Raw genomic sequence first — 19,866 nt, forward strand, 5'->3', positions numbered from 1 at the left:
TACCACTAACCTACCCTCATATCATAACACTACATACAGACATGTCTACCACTAACCTACCCTCATATCATACCACTACAAACAGACATGTCTAACACTAACCTACCCCTCATATCATAACACTACATACAGACATGTCTAGCACTAACCTACCCTCATATCATAACACTACATACAGACATGTCTACCACTAACCTAACCTCATATCATAACACTAACCTACCCCTCATATCATAACACTAACCTACCGTCATATCATAACACTACATACAGACATGTCTAACACTAACCTACCCTCATATCATACCACTACATACAGACATGTCTAACACTAACCTACCCTCATATCATAACACTAACCTACCCCTCATATCATAACACTACATACAGACATGTCTAACACTAACCTACCCTCATATCATAACACTAACCTACCCCTCATATCATAACACTACATACAGACATGTCTAACACTAACCTACCCTCATATCATAACAATACATACAGACATGTCTACCACTAACCTACCCTCATATCATAACACTACATACAGACATGTCTACCACTAACCTACCCTCATATCATACCACTACAAACAGACATGTCTAACACTAACCTACCCTCATATCATAACACTAACCTACCCCTCATATCATAACACTACATAGAGACATATCTACCACTAACCTACCCTCATATCATAACACTACATACAGACATGTTTACCACTAACCTACCCTCATATCATACCACTACAAACAGACATGTCTAGCACTAACCTACCCCTCATATCATAACACTACATGCAGACATGTCTACCACTAACCTACCCTCATATCAAAACACTACATACAGACATGTCTACCACTAACCTACCCTCAAATCATAACACTACATGCAGACATGTCTACCACTAACCTACCCTCATATCATAACACTACATACAGACATGTCTAACACTAACCTACCCTCATATCATAACACTACATACAGACATGTCTACCATTAACCTACCCCTCATATCATAACACTACATACAGACATGTCTACCACTAACCTACCCTCATATCATACCACTACATACAGACATGTCTAACACTAACCTACCCTCATATCATAACACTAACCTACCCCTCATATCATAACACTAAATACAGACATATCTACCACTAACCTACCCTCATATTATAACACTAACCTACCCCTCATATCATAACACTACATACAGACATGTCTACCACTAACCTACCCTCATATCATAACACTTCATACAGACATGTCTACCACTAACCTACCCTCATGTCATAACACTACATACAGACATGTCTAACACGAACCTACCGTCATATCATAACACTACATACAGACATGTCTAGCACTAACCTACCCTCATATCATAACACTACATACAGACATGTCTACCACTAACCTACCCTCATATCATAACACTACATACAGACATGTCTACCACTAACCTACCCTCATATCATAACACTAACCTACCCTCATATCATAACACTAACCTACCTTCATATCATAACACTAACCTACCTTCATATCATAACACTAACCTACCCTCATATCATAACACCACATACATACATGTCTACCACTAACCTACCCTCATATCCTAACACTTCATACAGACATGTCTACCACTAACCTACCCTCATATCCTAACACTACATACAGACATGTCTACCACTAACCTACCCTCATATCATAACATTACATTCAGACATGTTGAAAACTAACCTACCCTCATATCATAACACTAACCTACCCTCATATCATAACACTAACCTACCCCTCGTATCATAACACTACATACAGACATGTCTAGCACTACACTACCCTCATATCATAACACTACATACAGACATGTCTACCACTAACCTACCCTCATATCATAACACTACATACAGACATGTCTACCACTAACCTACCCTCATATCAGAACACTACATACAGAGATGTCTAACACTAACCTACCCTCATATCATAACACTACATACAGACATGTCTACCACTAACCTACCCTCATATCATAACACTACATACAGACATGTCTACCACTAACCTACCCCACATATCATAACACTAACCTACCCTTCATATCATAACACTACATACAGACATGTCTAACAGTAACCTACACACATATCATAACACCAACCTACCCCTCATATCATAACACTACATACAGACATGTCTAACACTGACCTACCCTCATATCAGAACACGTCATACAGACATGTCTACCACTAACCTACCCTCATATCATAACACTACATACAGACATGTCTAGCACTAACCTACCCTCATATCATAACACTACATACAGACATGTCTACCACTAACCTACCTTCATATCATAACACTACATACAGACATGTCTACCACTAAACTACCCTCATATCATAACACTACATACAGACATGTCTAACACTAACCTACCCTCGTATCATACCACTAACCTACCCTCATATCATAACACTAACCTACCTTCATATCATAACACTAACCTACCCTCATATCATAACACTAACCTACCTTCATATCATAACACTAACCTACCTTCATATCATAACACTAACCTACCCTCATATCATAACACCACATACATACATGTCTACCACTAACCTACCCTCATATCATAACACTACATACAGACATGTCTACCACTAACCTACCCTCATATCATAACACTTCATACAGACATGTCTACCACTAACCTACCCCACATATCATAACACTAACCTACCCTTCATATCATAACACTACATACAGACATGTCTAACAGTAACCTACACACATATCATAACACCAACCTACCCCTCATATCATAACACTACATACAGACATGTCTACCAATAACCTACCCTCATATCATAACACTACATACAGACATGTCTACCACTAACCTACCCTCATATCCTAACACTTCATACAGACATGTCTACCACTAACCTACCCTCATATCATACCACTACATACAGACATGTCTAACACTAACCTACCCTCATATCATAACACTACATACAGACATGTCTACCACTAACCTACCCTCATATCATAACACTACGTACAGACATGTCTACCACTAACCTACCCTCATATCATAACACTACATACAGACATGTCTAACACTAACCTACCCTCATATCATAACACTACATACAGACATGTCTACCACTAACCTACCTTCATATCATAACACTAACCTACCCTCATATCATAACACTAACCTAACCTCATATCATAACACTACATACAGACATGTCTATCACTAACCAACCCTCATATCATAACACTAACCTACCTTCATATCATAACACTAACCTACCCTCATATCATAACACTACATACAGACATGTCTACCACTAACCTACCCTCATATCATAACACTACATACAGACATGTCTACCACTAACCTACCCTCATATCATAACATTACATTCAGACATGTCGAACACTAACCTACCCTCATATTATAACACTAACCTACCCTCATATCATAACACTAACCTACCCCTCATATCATAACACTACATACAGACATGTCTAGCACTACCCTACCCTCATATCATAACACTAACCTACCCTCATATCAGAACACTACATACAGACATGTCTAACACTAACCTACCCTCATATCATAACACTACATACAGACATGTCTACCACTAGCCTACCCTCATATCATAACAACTACATACAGACATGTCTACCACTAACCTACCCCACATATCATAACACTAACCTACCCTTCATATCATAACACTACATACAGACATGTCTAACAGTAACATACACACATATCATAACACCAACCTACCCCTCATATCATAACACTACATACAGACATGTCTACCAATAACCTACCCTCATATCATAACACTACATACAGACATGTCTACCACTAACCTACCCTCATATCCTAACACTTCATACAGACATGTCTACCACTAACCTACCCTCATATCATAACACTAACCTACCTTCATATCATAACACTACATACAGACATGTCTACCACTAACCTACCCTCATATCATAACACTACATACATACATGTCTACCACTAACCTACCCCACATATCATAACACTAACCTACCCTTCATATCATAACACTACATACAGACATGTCTACCACTAACCTACCCTCATATCATACCACTACATACAGACATGTCTAACACTAACCTACCCTCATATCATAACACTACATACAGACATGTCTACCACTAACCTACCCTCATATCATAACACTACATACAGACATGTCTACCACTAACCTACCCTCATATCATAACACTACATACAGACATGTCTACCACTAACCTACCCTCATATCATAACACTACATACAGACATGTCTAACAGTAACCTACACACATATCATAACACCAACCTACCCCTCATATCATAACACTACATACAGACATGTCTACCACTAACCTACCCTCATATCCTAACACTTCATACAAACATGTCTACCACTAACCTACCCTCATATCATAACACTACATACAGACATGTCTACCACTAACCTACCCTCATATCATAACACTACATACAGACATGTCTACCACTAACCTACCCTCATATCATACCACTACATACAGACATGTCTAACACTAACCTACCCTCATATCATAACACTACATACAGACATGTCTACCACTAACCTACCCTCATATCATAACACTACATACAGACATGTCTACCACTAACCTACCCTCATATCATAACACTACATACAGACATGTCTACCACTAACCTACCCTCATATCATAACACTACATACAGACATGTCTAACAGTAACCTACACACATATCATAACACCAACCTACCCCTCATATCATAACACTACATACAGACATGTCTACCACTAACCTACCCTCATATCCTAACACTTCATACAAACATGTCTACCACTAACCTACCCTCATATCATAACACTACATACAGACATGTCTACCACTAACCTACCCTCATATCATAACACTACATACAGACATGTCTACCACTAACCTACCCTCATATCATAACACTACATACAGACATGTCTACCACTAACCTACCCTCATATCATACCACTAACCTACCCTCATATCATAACACTACATACAGACATGTCTAACACTAACCTACCCCTCATATCATAACACTAACCTACCCTCATATCATAACACTACATACAGACATGTCTAGCACTAACCTACCCTCATATCATAACACTACATACAGACATGTCTACCACTAACCTACCCTCATATCATAACACTAACCTACCCTCATATCATAACACTACATACAGACATGTCTACCACTAACCTACCCTCATATCATAACACTACATACAGACATGTCTACCACTAACCTACCCTCATATCACACCACCACATACAGACATGTCTACCACTAACCTACACTCATATCATAACACTACATACAGACATGTCTACCACTAACCTACCCTCATATCATAACACTACATACAGACATGTCTACCACTAACCTAACCCTCATATCATACCACTACATACAGACATGTCTAACAGTAACCTACACACATATCATAACACCAACCTACCCCCTCATATCATAACACTACATACAGACATGTCTACCACTAACCTACCCTCATATCATAACACTACATACAGACATGTCTACCACTAACCTACCCTCATATCATAACACTACATACAGACATGTCTACCACTAACCTACCCTCATATCATAACACTACATACAGACATGTCTACCACTAACCTACCCTCATATCATACCACTAACCTACCCTCATATCATAACACTACATACAGACATGTCTAACACTAACCTACCCCTCATATCATAACACTAACCTACCCTCATATCATAACACTACATACAGACATGTCTAGCACTAACCTACCCTCATATCATAACACTACATACAGACATGTCTACCACTAACCTACCCTCATATCATAACACTAACCTACCCTCATATTATAACACTACATACAGACATGTCTACCACTAACCTACCCTCATATCATAACACTACATACAGACATGTCTACCACTAACCTACCCTCATATCATACCACTACATACAGACATGTCTACCACTAACCTACCCTCATATCATAACACTACATACAGACATGTCTAACACTAACCTACCCTCATATCATAACACTAACCTACCCTTCATATCATAACACTACATACAGACATGTCTAACAGTAACCTACACACATATGATAACACCAACCTACCCCTCATATCACACCACCACATACAGACATGTCTACCACTAACCTACCCTCATATCATAACACTACATACAGACATGTCTACCACTAACCTACCCTCATATCATAACACTACATACAGACATGTCTACCACTAACCTACCCTCATATCATACCATTACATACAGACATGTCTACCACTAACCTACCCTCATATCATAACACTACATACAGACATGTCTACCACTAACCTACCCTCATATCATAACACTACATACAGACATGTCTAGCACTAACCTACCCTCATATCATAACACTACATACAGACATGTCTACCACTAACCTACCTTCATATCATAACACTACATACAGACATGTCTAACACTAAACTACCCTCATATCATAACACTACATACAGACATGTCTACCACTAACCTACCCTCATATCATAACACTACATACAGACATGTCTACCACTAACCTACCCTCATATCATAACACTACATACAGACATGTCTAGCACTACCCTACCCTCATATCATAACACTAACCTACCCTCATATCAGAACACTACATACAGACATGTCTAACACTAACCTACCCTCATATCATAACACTACATACAGACATGTCTACCACTAGCCTACCCTCATATCATAACAACTACATACAGACATGTCTACCACTAACCTACCCCACATATCATAACACTAACCTACCCTTCATATCATAACACTACATACAGACATGTCTAACAGTAACATACACACATATCATAACACCAACCTACCCCTCATATCATAACACTACATACAGACATGTCTACCAATAACCTACCCTCATATCATAACACTACATACAGACATGTCTACCACTAACCTACCCTCATATCCTAACACTTCATACAGACATGTCTACCACTAACCTACCCTCATATCATAACACTAACCTACCTTCATATCATAACACTACATACAGACATGTCTACCACTAACCTACCCTCATATCATAACACTACATACATACATGTCTACCACTAACCTACCCCACATATCATAACACTAACCTACCCTTCATATCATAACACTACATACAGACATGTCTACCACTAACCTACCCTCATATCATACCACTACATACAGACATGTCTAACACTAACCTACCCTCATATCATAACACTACATACAGACATGTCTACCACTAACCTACCCTCATATCATAACACTACATACAGACATGTCTACCACTAACCTACCCTCATATCATAACACTACATACAGACATGTCTACCACTAACCTACCCTCATATCATAACACTACATACAGACATGTCTAACAGTAACCTACACACATATCATAACACCAACCTACCCCTCATATCATAACACTACATACAGACATGTCTACCACTAACCTACCCTCATATCCTAACACTTCATACAAACATGTCTACCACTAACCTACCCTCATATCATAACACTACATACAGACATGTCTACCACTAACCTACCCTCATATCATAACACTACATACAGACATGTCTACCACTAACCTACCCTCATATCATACCACTACATACAGACATGTCTAACACTAACCTACCCTCATATCATAACACTACATACAGACATGTCTACCACTAACCTACCCTCATATCATAACACTACATACAGACATGTCTACCACTAACCTACCCTCATATCATAACACTACATACAGACATGTCTACCACTAACCTACCCTCATATCATAACACTACATACAGACATGTCTAACAGTAACCTACACACATATCATAACACCAACCTACCCCTCATATCATAACACTACATACAGACATGTCTACCACTAACCTACCCTCATATCCTAACACTTCATACAAACATGTCTACCACTAACCTACCCTCATATCATAACACTACATACAGACATGTCTACCACTAACCTACCCTCATATCATAACACTACATACAGACATGTCTACCACTAACCTACCCTCATATCATAACACTACATACAGACATGTCTACCACTAACCTACCCTCATATCATACCACTAACCTACCCTCATATCATAACACTACATACAGACATGTCTAACACTAACCTACCCCTCATATCATAACACTAACCTACCCTCATATCATAACACTACATACAGACATGTCTAGCACTAACCTACCCTCATATCATAACACTACATACAGACATGTCTACCACTAACCTACCCTCATATCATAACACTAACCTACCCTCATATCATAACACTACATACAGACATGTCTACCACTAACCTACCCTCATATCATAACACTACATACAGACATGTCTACCACTAACCTACCCTCATATCACACCACCACATACAGACATGTCTACCACTAACCTACACTCATATCATAACACTACATACAGACATGTCTACCACTAACCTACCCTCATATCATAACACTACATACAGACATGTCTACCACTAACCTACCCTCATATCATACCACTACATACAGACATGTCTAACAGTAACCTACACACATATCATAACACCAACCTACCCCTCATATCATAACACTACATACAGACATGTCTACCACTAACCTACCCTCATATCATAACACTACATACAGACATGTCTACCACTAACCTACCCTCATATCATAACACTACATACAGACATGTCTACCACTAACCTACCCTCATATCATAACACTACATACAGACATGTCTACCACTAACCTACCCTCATATCATACCACTAACCTACCCTCATATCATAACACTACATACAGACATGTCTAACACTAACCTACCCCTCATATCATAACACTAACCTACCCTCATATCATAACACTACATACAGACATGTCTAGCACTAACCTACCCTCATATCATAACACTACATACAGACATGTCTACCACTAACCTACCCTCATATCATAACACTAACCTACCCTCATATTATAACACTACATACAGACATGTCTACCACTAACCTACCCTCATATCATAACACTACATACAGACATGTCTACCACTAACCTACCCTCATATCATACCACTACATACAGACATGTCTACCACTAACCTACCCTCATATCATAACACTACATACAGACATGTCTAACACTAACCTACCCTCATATCATAACACTAACCTACCCTTCATATCATAACACTACATACAGACATGTCTAACAGTAACCTACACACATATGATAACACCAACCTACCCCTCATATCACACCACCACATACAGACATGTCTACCACTAACCTACCCTCATATCATAACACTACATACAGACATGTCTACCACTAACCTACCCTCATATCATAACACTACATACAGACATGTCTACCACTAACCTACCCTCATATCATACCATTACATACAGACATGTCTACCACTAACCTACCCTCATATCATAACACTACATACAGACATGTCTACCACTAACCTACCCTCATATCATAACACTACATACAGACATGTCTAGCACTAACCTACCCTCATATCATAACACTACATACAGACATGTCTACCACTAACCTACCTTCATATCATAACACTACATACAGACATGTCTAACACTAAACTACCCTCATATCATAACACTACATACAGACATGTCTACCACTAACCTACCCTCATATCATAACACTACATACAGACATGTCTACCACTAACCTACCCTCATATCATAACACTACATACAGACATGTCTAACACTAACCTACCCTCATATCATAACACTACATACAGACATGTCTACCACTAACCTACCTTCATATCATAACACTAACCTACCCTCATATCATAACACTAACCTAACCTCATATCATAACACTACATACAGACATGTCTATCACTAACCAACCCTCATATCATAACACTAACCTACCTTCATATCATAACACTAACCTACCCTCATATCATAACACTAACCTACCTTCATATCATAACACTACATACAGACATGTCTACCACTAACCTACCCTCATATCATAACATTACATTCAGACATGTCGAACACTAACCTACCCTCATATCATAACACTAACCTACCCCTCATATCATAACACTACATACAGACATGTCTAGCACTACCCTACCCTCATATCATAACACTAACCTACCCTCATATCAGAACACTACATACAGACATGTCTAACACTAACCTACCCTCATATCATAACACTACATACAGACATGTCTACCACTAACCTACCCTCATATCATAACACTACATACAGACATGTCTACCACTAACCTACCCCACATATCATAACACTAACCTACCCTTCATATCATAACACTACATACAGACATGTCTAACAGTAACCTACACACATATCATAACACCAACCTACCCCTCATATCATAACACTACATACAGACATGTCTAACACTGACCTACCCTCATATCGGAACACTACATACAGACATGTCTACCAATAACCTACCCTCATATCATAACACTACATACAGACATGTCTACCACTAACCTACCCTCATATCCTAACACTTCATACAGACATGTCTACCACTAACCTACCCTCATATCATAACACTAACCTACCTTCATATCATAACACTACATACAGACATGTCTACCACTAACCTACCCTCATATCATAACACTACATACAGACATGTCTACCACTAACCTACCCTCATATCATAACACTACATACAGACATGTCTAACACTAACCTACCCTCATATCATAACACTACATACAGACATGTCTACCACTAACCTACCTTCATATCATAACACTAACCTACCCTCATATCATAACACTAACCTAACCTCATATCATAACACTACATACAGACATGTCTATCACTAACCAACCCTCATATCATAACACTAACCTACCTTCATATCATAACACTAACCTACCCTCATATCATAACACTAACCTACCTTCATATCATAACACTACATACAGACATGTCTACCACTAACCTACCCTCATATCATAACATTACATTCAGACATGTCGAACACTAACCTACCCTCATATTATAACACTAACCTACCCTCATATCATAACACTAACCTACCCTCATATCATAACATTACATTCAGACATGTCTAGCACTACCCTACCCTCATATCATAACACTAACCTACCCTCATATCAGAACACTACATACAGACATGTCTAACACTAACCTACCCTCATATCATAACACTACATACAGACATGTCTACCACTAACCTACCCTCATATCATAACACTACATACAGACATGTCTACCACTAACCTACCTTCATATCATAACACTAACCTACCCTCATATCATAACACTAACCTAACCTCATATCATAACACTACATACAGACATGTCTATCACTAACCAACCCTCATATCATAACACTAACCTACCTTCATATCATAACACTAACCTACCCTCATATCATAACACTAACCTACCTTCATATCATAACACTACATACAGACATGTCTACCACTAACCTACCCTCATATCATAACATTACATTCAGACATGTCGAACACTAACCTACCCTCATATTATAACACTAACCTACCCTCATATCATAACACTAACCTACCCCTCATATCATAACACTACATACAGACATGTCTAGCACTACCCTACCCTCATATCATAACACTAACCTACCCTCATATCAGAACACTACATACAGACATGTCTAACACTAACCTACCCTCATATCATAACACTACATACAGACATGTCTACCACTAACCTACCCTCATATCATAACACTACATACAGACATGTCTACCACTAACCTACCCCACATATCATAACACTAACCTACCCTTCATATCATAACACTACATACAGACATGTCTAACAGTAACCTACACACATATCATAACACCAACCTACCCCTCATATCATAACACTACATACAGACATGTCTAACACTGACCTACCCTCATATCGGAACACTACATACAGACATGTCTACCAATAACCTACCCTCATATCATAACACTACATACAGACATGTCTACCACTAACCTACCCTCATATCCTAACACTTCATACAGACATGTCTACCACTAACCTACCCTCATATCATAACACTAACCTACCTTCATATCATAACACTACATACAGACATGTCTACCACTAACCTACCCTCATATCATAACACTACATACAGACATGTCTACCACTAACCTACCCTCATATCATAACACTACATACAGACATGTCTAACACTAACCTACCCTCATATCATAACACTACATACAGACATGTCTACCACTAACCTACCTTCATATCATAACACTAACCTACCCTCATATCATAACACTAACCTAACCTCATATCATAACACTACATACAGACATGTCTATCACTAACCAACCCTCATATCATAACACTAACCTACCTTCATATCATAACACTAACCTACCCTCATATCATAACACTAACCTACCTTCATATCATAACACTACATACAGACATGTCTACCACTAACCTACCCTCATATCATAACATTACATTCAGACATGTCGAACACTAACCTACCCTCATATTATAACACTAACCTACCCTCATATCATAACACTAACCTACCCTCATATCATAACATTACATTCAGACATGTCTAGCACTACCCTACCCTCATATCATAACACTAACCTACCCTCATATCAGAACACTACATACAGACATGTCTAACACTAACCTACCCTCATATCATAACACTACATACAGACATGTCTACCACTAACCTACCCTCATATCATAACACTACATACAGACATGTCTACCACTAACCTACCCCACATATCATAACACTAACCTACCCTTCATATCATAACACTACATACAGACATGTCTAACAGTAACCTACACACATATCATAACACCAACCTACCCCTCATATCATAACACTACATACAGACATGTCTAACACTGACCTACCCTCATATCGGAACACTACATACAGACATGTCTACCAATAACCTACCCTCATATCATAACACTACATACAGACATGTCTACCACTAACCTACCCTCATATCCTAACACTTCATACAGACATGTCTACCACTAACCTACCCTCATATCATAACACTAACCTACCTTCATATCATAACACTACATACAGACATGTCTACCACTAACCTACCCTCATATCATAACACTACATACATACATGTCTACCACTAACCTACCCCACATATCATAACACTAACCTACCCTTCATATCATAACACTACATACAGACATGTCTACCACTAACCTACCCTCATATCATAACACTACATACAGACATGTCTACCACTAACCTACCCTCATATCATACCACTACATACAGACATGTCTAACAGTAACCTACACACATATCATAACACCAACCTACCCCTCATATCATAACACTACATACAGACATGTCTACCACTAACCTACCCTCATATCATAACACTACATACAGACATGTCTACCACTAACCTACCCTCATATCATAACACTACATACAGACATGTCTACCACTAACCTACCCTCATATCATAACACTACATACAGACATGTCTACCACTAACCTACCCTCATATCATACCACTAACCTACCCTCATATCATAACACTACATACAGACATGTCTAACACTAACCTACCCCTCATATCATAACACTAACCTACCCTCATATCATAACACTACATACAGACATGTCTAGCACTAACCTACCCTCATATCATAACACTACATACAGACATGTCTACCACTAACCTACCCTCATATCATAACACTACATACAGACATGTCTACCACTAACCTACCCTCATATCATAACACTACATACAGACATGTCTACCACTAACCTACCCTCATATCACACCACCACATACAGACATGTCTACCACTAACCTACCCTCATATCATAACACTACATACAGACATGTCTACCACTAACCTACCCTCATATCATAACACTACATTCAGACATGTCTACCACTAACCTACCCTCATATCATACCACTACATACAGACATGTCTACCACTAACCTACCCTCATATCATAACACTACATACAGACATGTCTAACACTAACCTACCCTCATATCATAACACTAACCTACCCTTCATATCATAACACTACATACAGACATGTCTACCACTAACCTACCCTCATATCACACCACCACATACAGACATGTCTACCACTAACCTACCCTCATATCATAACACTACATACAGACATGTCTACCACTAACCTACCCTCATATCATAACACTACATTCAGACATGTCTACCACTAACCTACCCTCATATCATACCACTACATACAGACATGTCTACCACTAACCTACCCTCATATCATAACACTACATACAGACATGTCTAACACTAACCTACCCTCATATCATAACACTAACCTACCCTTCATATCATAACACTACATACAGACATGTCTAACAGTAACCTACACACATATGATAACACCAACCTACCCCTCATATCACACCACCACATACAGACATGTCTACCACTAACCTACCCTCATATCATAACACTACATACAGACATGTCTACCACTAACCTACCCTCATATCATAACACTACATACAGACATGTCTACCACTAACCTACCCTCATATCATACCATTACATACAGACATGTCTACCACTAACCTACCCTCATATCATAACACTACATACAGACATGTCTACCACTAATCTACCCTCATATCATAACACTTCATACAGACATGTCTTCCAAAGTGAATTTGTAAAATGTGATTTACCAGATCCTTTGAGTGATAATGATGATGATGGTGAGATGAAGGTGGTTGTGGCTGGATTTGCAGCGGTTGTTGGTGGAGTTATTGTTGTTGTGCTCGTGGTGGTTGGTGCCACTGAAAACAGTGGACACAAGTAAGAAAATGTTTTAGCAAGGGGAGGAGAGGAAGAGATGGCGAGATGGAAACATTAGGTTATGAGAGAGAGATATGGAGGTAGTGAGTCATAGGGACCGAGTTATAGATGGAGGTTTCTCTTGTTCTTGTTGAGGTGTGTAAAGACAGGGTGGTTTATCTTGTTCCTGTTGAGGTGTTTCAGTTCTCCTTTAGCTCACTACAGCTCACTACATCTCTCTCTCTCTCTCTCTCTCTCTCTCTCTCTCTCTCTCATATTTATATATATATGACAACTGCAGGTTTCATGATGATATGATCCACTGGTCCAGATGCTTTTCACACCACTACAAACACACAGTTATTACAGAGGAAGTTACAGTGTTCTGGTCCAATGTCTTTTCACACCACTACAAACACACAGTTATTACAGAGGAAGTTACAATGTTCTGGTCCAGTGTCTTTTCACACCACTACAAACACACAGTTATTACAGAGGAAGTTACAGTGTTCTGGTCCAATGTCTTTTCACACCACTACAAACACACAGTTATTACAGAGGAAGTTACAGTGTTCTGGTCCAATGTCTTTTCACACCACTACAAACACACAGACCCACCCAGCCTCCACTAACACACTGACTGCCTGCTGTCAACCACTGAACAACTACTACTGATAACATGTTTAGTTCAATGCTACATTTCACTAAACTGGTTGTTGACATTTAATAACAGTTAATAACAGTTATTAACAGTTCATAACAGTTAATAACAGCATATTTCAGAAGGTTCTAGACGTGATGCTGGTTTAAAACTACAGTATTTTCATTGTCAGACATAACAGACTGTAGTTATAACTAATAGATATATATAATATAATGCTATATATTATTTACATAGACAGACAGCATGTATCATAGTTACTGCAGGTGTACAGCGTGGGGAGCAGAGGAGGCTGGTGAACAGAGATATAGGAGGATGGGCAAATCACAATGGCTGGAATGGAATGGATGGAACGGTATCAAACACATTAAACATGTGAATGACATTAAAAATGTCATGCAATTATCATTTCAATAAACAAATTTGATCAAATAGACTTGACTGTGTGTTTAGGTTCACATGTTAAAGAGAAAGAAGAAGTTTATACTCACTTATAACATCCAGCTTCACCTATGTGATCAGTGTAATGTAACGTTGTCCTGTCCTACTGGTTTCTACTCCACACCAGTATGTTCCAGTATTTCTCTCAGTGTAATGTAACGTTGTTCTGTCCTACTGGTTTCTACTCCACACCAGTATGTTCCAGTATTTCTCTCAGTGTAATGTAACGTTGTTCTGTCCTGCTGGTTTCTACTCCACACCAGTATGTTCCAGTATTTCTCTCAGTGTAATGTAACGTTGTTCTGTCCTACTGGTTTCTACTCCACACCAGTATGTTCCAGTATTTCTCTCAGTGTAATGTAACGTTGTTCTGTCCTGCTGGTTTCTACTCCACACCAGTATGTTCCAGTATTTCTCTCAGTGTAATGTAACGTTGTCCTGTCCTACTGGTTTCTACTCCACACCAGTATGTTCCAGTATTTCTCTCAGTGTAATGTAACGTTGTTCTGTCCTACTGGTTTCTTCTCCACACCAGTATGTTCCAGTATTTCTCTCAGTGTAATGTAACGTTGTTCTGTCCTGCTGGTTTCTACTCCACACCAGTATGTTCCAGTATTTCTCTCAGTGTAATGTAACGTTGTCCTGTCCTACTGGTTTCTACTCCACACCAGTATGTTCCAGTATTTCTCTCAGTGTAATGTAACGTTGTTCTGTCCTGCTGGTTTCTACGCCACACCAGTATGTTCCAGTATTTCTCTCAGTGTAATGTAACGTTGTCCTGTCCTGCTGGTTTCTACTCCACACCAGTATGTTCCAGTATTTCTCTCAGTGTAATGTAACGTTGTTCTGTCCTACTGGTTTCTACTCCACACCAGTATGTTCCAGTATTTCTCTCAGTGTAATGTAACGTTGTCCTGTCCTACTGGTTTCTACTCCACACCAGTATGTTCCAGTATTTCTCTCAGTGTAATGTAACGTTGTCCTGTCCTACTGGTTTCTACTCCACACCAGTATGTTCCAGTATTTCTCTCAGTGTAATGTAACGTTGTTCTGTCCTACTGGTTTCTACTCCACACCAGTATGTTCCAGTATTTCTCTCAGTGTAATGTAACGTTGTTCTGTCCTGCTGGTTTCTACGCCACACCAGTATGTTCCAGTATTTCTCTCAGTGTAATGTAACGTTGTCCTGTCCTACTGGTTTCTACTCCACACCAGTATGTTCCAGTATTTCTCTCAGTGTAATGTAACGTTGTTCTGTCCTGCTGGTTTCTACGCCACACCAGTATGTTCCAGTATTTCTCTCAGTGTAATGTAACGTTGTCCTGTCCTACTGGTTTCTACTCCACACCAGTATGTTCCAGTATTTCTCTCAGTGTAATGTAACGTTGTCCTGTCCTACTGGTTTCTGCTCCACACCAGTATGTTCCAGTATTTCTCTCAGTGTAATGTAACGTTGTCCTGTCCTGCTGGTTTCTACTCCACACCAGTAGGTCCCTGTATCACCTTCAGTCAGGTCACTGATGGTCACTGTGGAGAATCTCTCTCTTCTGTTGTCAGACACAGAGAAAAGTGTCAGGAATCCCACTTCCTGAGTCTGTTTCTGCCTGTGATGACTGTTCTTGTTTGAGTGTTGTCTAAGGTTCCTGAATGCACCTGTCTGGTTGCCAGGCAACGAGGTTAGGCGGGAGATCTATTTATTACCCGCACCTGCATCTCATCAACCTTCTGCACACCTGGTCCTGATCTTCACCTCTTCTGAAACCCTGAGCTGACATCCATTCCCTGCCGGATCGTTAGCAACGAACAGTATGTTGTGCCAGCGTATCAGCCTCATGTTTCCTGAGCTAGTTTTGTTGTTTTGTTGTGTTGTGCTTGTTACTGGTTACTCACTCCCGTTTACTCTGTCTACAGTCATTCTCCCGGAACATTCAACTCCCTTGCCTGGCCGTCGGTGGATACAGTGACTTCATTGGATCAACCTATTTACTCTCATCAACTCACCTCCGCTGCCGCTCCGTCTCCTGGATCACTCAAATTACACATCAAGACTACCAATAAATACTCACCTTCATTTTACTCACCTTGTCCTGGTCTGCTTCTGGGTTCTGTCTTAGAGAATCGTGACAAAAAGCCCAGCTTTTGTAGTTGTCTGGTTAGCAGAGATCATATTAACACAAGTCTTGAAGTCATTGCTTTCCTTGCAGAAATACTTGATGCTGTCCTCATGGCCCCCTGGATAGTTACATCTGATGGTAGCTTCTCCTCCCAGAAGGGCCGTCTCTGTGACTGACTTCTCACAGCAGTCATCTGTCAATAGAAACACACAACACAACCTTAGTCTAATACTATAGACTGACTTCTCACAGCAGTCATCTGTCAATAGAAACACACAACACAACCTTAGTCTAATACTATAGACTGACTTCTCACAGCAGTCATCTGTCAATAGAAACACACATCACAACCTTAGTCTAATACTATAGACTGACTTCTCACAGCAGTCATCTGTCAATAGAAACACACATCACAACCTTAGTCTAATACTATAGACTGACTTCTCACAGCAGTCATCTGTCAATAGAAATACACAACACAACCTTAGTCTAATACTATAGACTGACTTCTCACATCAGTCATCTGTCAATAGAAACACACATCACAACCTTAGTCTAATACTATAGACTGACTTCTCACATCAGTCATCTGTCAATAGAAACACACAACACAACCTTAGTCTAATACTATAGACTGACTTCTCACAGCAGTCATCTGTCAATAGAAACACACATCACAACCTTAGTCTAATACTATAGACTGACTTCTCACAGCAGTCATCTGTCAATAGAAACACACATCACAACCTTAGTCTAATACTATAGACTGACTTCTCACAGCAGTCATCTGTCAATAGAAACAAACATCACAACCTTAGTCTAATACTATAGACTGACTTCATTGACTAGTGGTACTGATCATGTAATAACATATGTAGCTAAATTCATTGTATAAAGTTAAAGTAAAAGTCTCTCACCCTCCTTCACATCCAGCTCTACCTTGGTATAACTGTCAGGTATAGTAGGTTTGTCCACTCCACACCAGTAGGTCCCTTCATCTTGTCTGGTCAGTTGTCTGATGATCACCTTGAAGTAGTTTCCTCCAGTGATGTCATACAGAGAGAATCTACCTCTGTGCTCCCAGGTGTTCTTCCTCAGAGTAGTTATTTTCATATCACAACTATAAGTCCACTTTGTTCCCTTACAGAAATATCTCTCATTAATTCTTTCTTCTATGGAATAATGACAGTAGATGATGACAGTTCCTCCAGAGTATCCTGTCACTTTGAAGGAGCTCAAACAACCTGTCAATCAGACAAGGGAAAATATATTTTTTCCAGGTGTCTATATGTCCTGATATAATGTTGTGTTCTCTCCAGGTTGGTCCAGGTGTCTATAGGTCCTGATATAATGCTGTGTTCTCTCCAGGTTGGTCCAGGTGTCTATAGATCCTGATATAATGCTGTGTTCTCTCCAGGTTGGTCCAGGTGTCTATAGGTCCTGATATAATGCTGTGTTCTCTCCAGGTTGGTCCAGGTGTCTATAGGTCCTGATATAATGTTGTGTTCTCTCCAGGTTGGTCCAGGT

At 39.3% G+C, this 19,866-nt stretch overlaps 1 protein-coding gene across 1 annotated transcript; it reads right to left on the minus strand.

The window, feature by feature from the left end:
- Positions 1 to 18,335: 18,335 nt before the first annotated feature.
- Positions 18,336 to 19,452, minus strand: LOC115183319 (polymeric immunoglobulin receptor-like). Its single transcript, XM_029744649.1, has 2 exons — positions 19,257 to 19,452; positions 18,336 to 18,532 (listed from the first exon to the last, which is right to left on the minus strand). Exons 1-2 carry the CDS (start codon positions 19,450 to 19,452, stop codon positions 18,336 to 18,338), a joined length of 393 nt encoding a protein of 130 aa, XP_029600509.1.
- Positions 19,453 to 19,866: the final 414 nt, after the last annotated feature.

This window comes from Salmo trutta, unplaced genomic scaffold (assembly GCF_901001165.1).
Source record: "Salmo trutta unplaced genomic scaffold, fSalTru1.1, whole genome shotgun sequence".
Lineage (NCBI taxonomy): Eukaryota > Metazoa > Chordata > Actinopteri > Salmoniformes > Salmonidae > Salmo > Salmo trutta.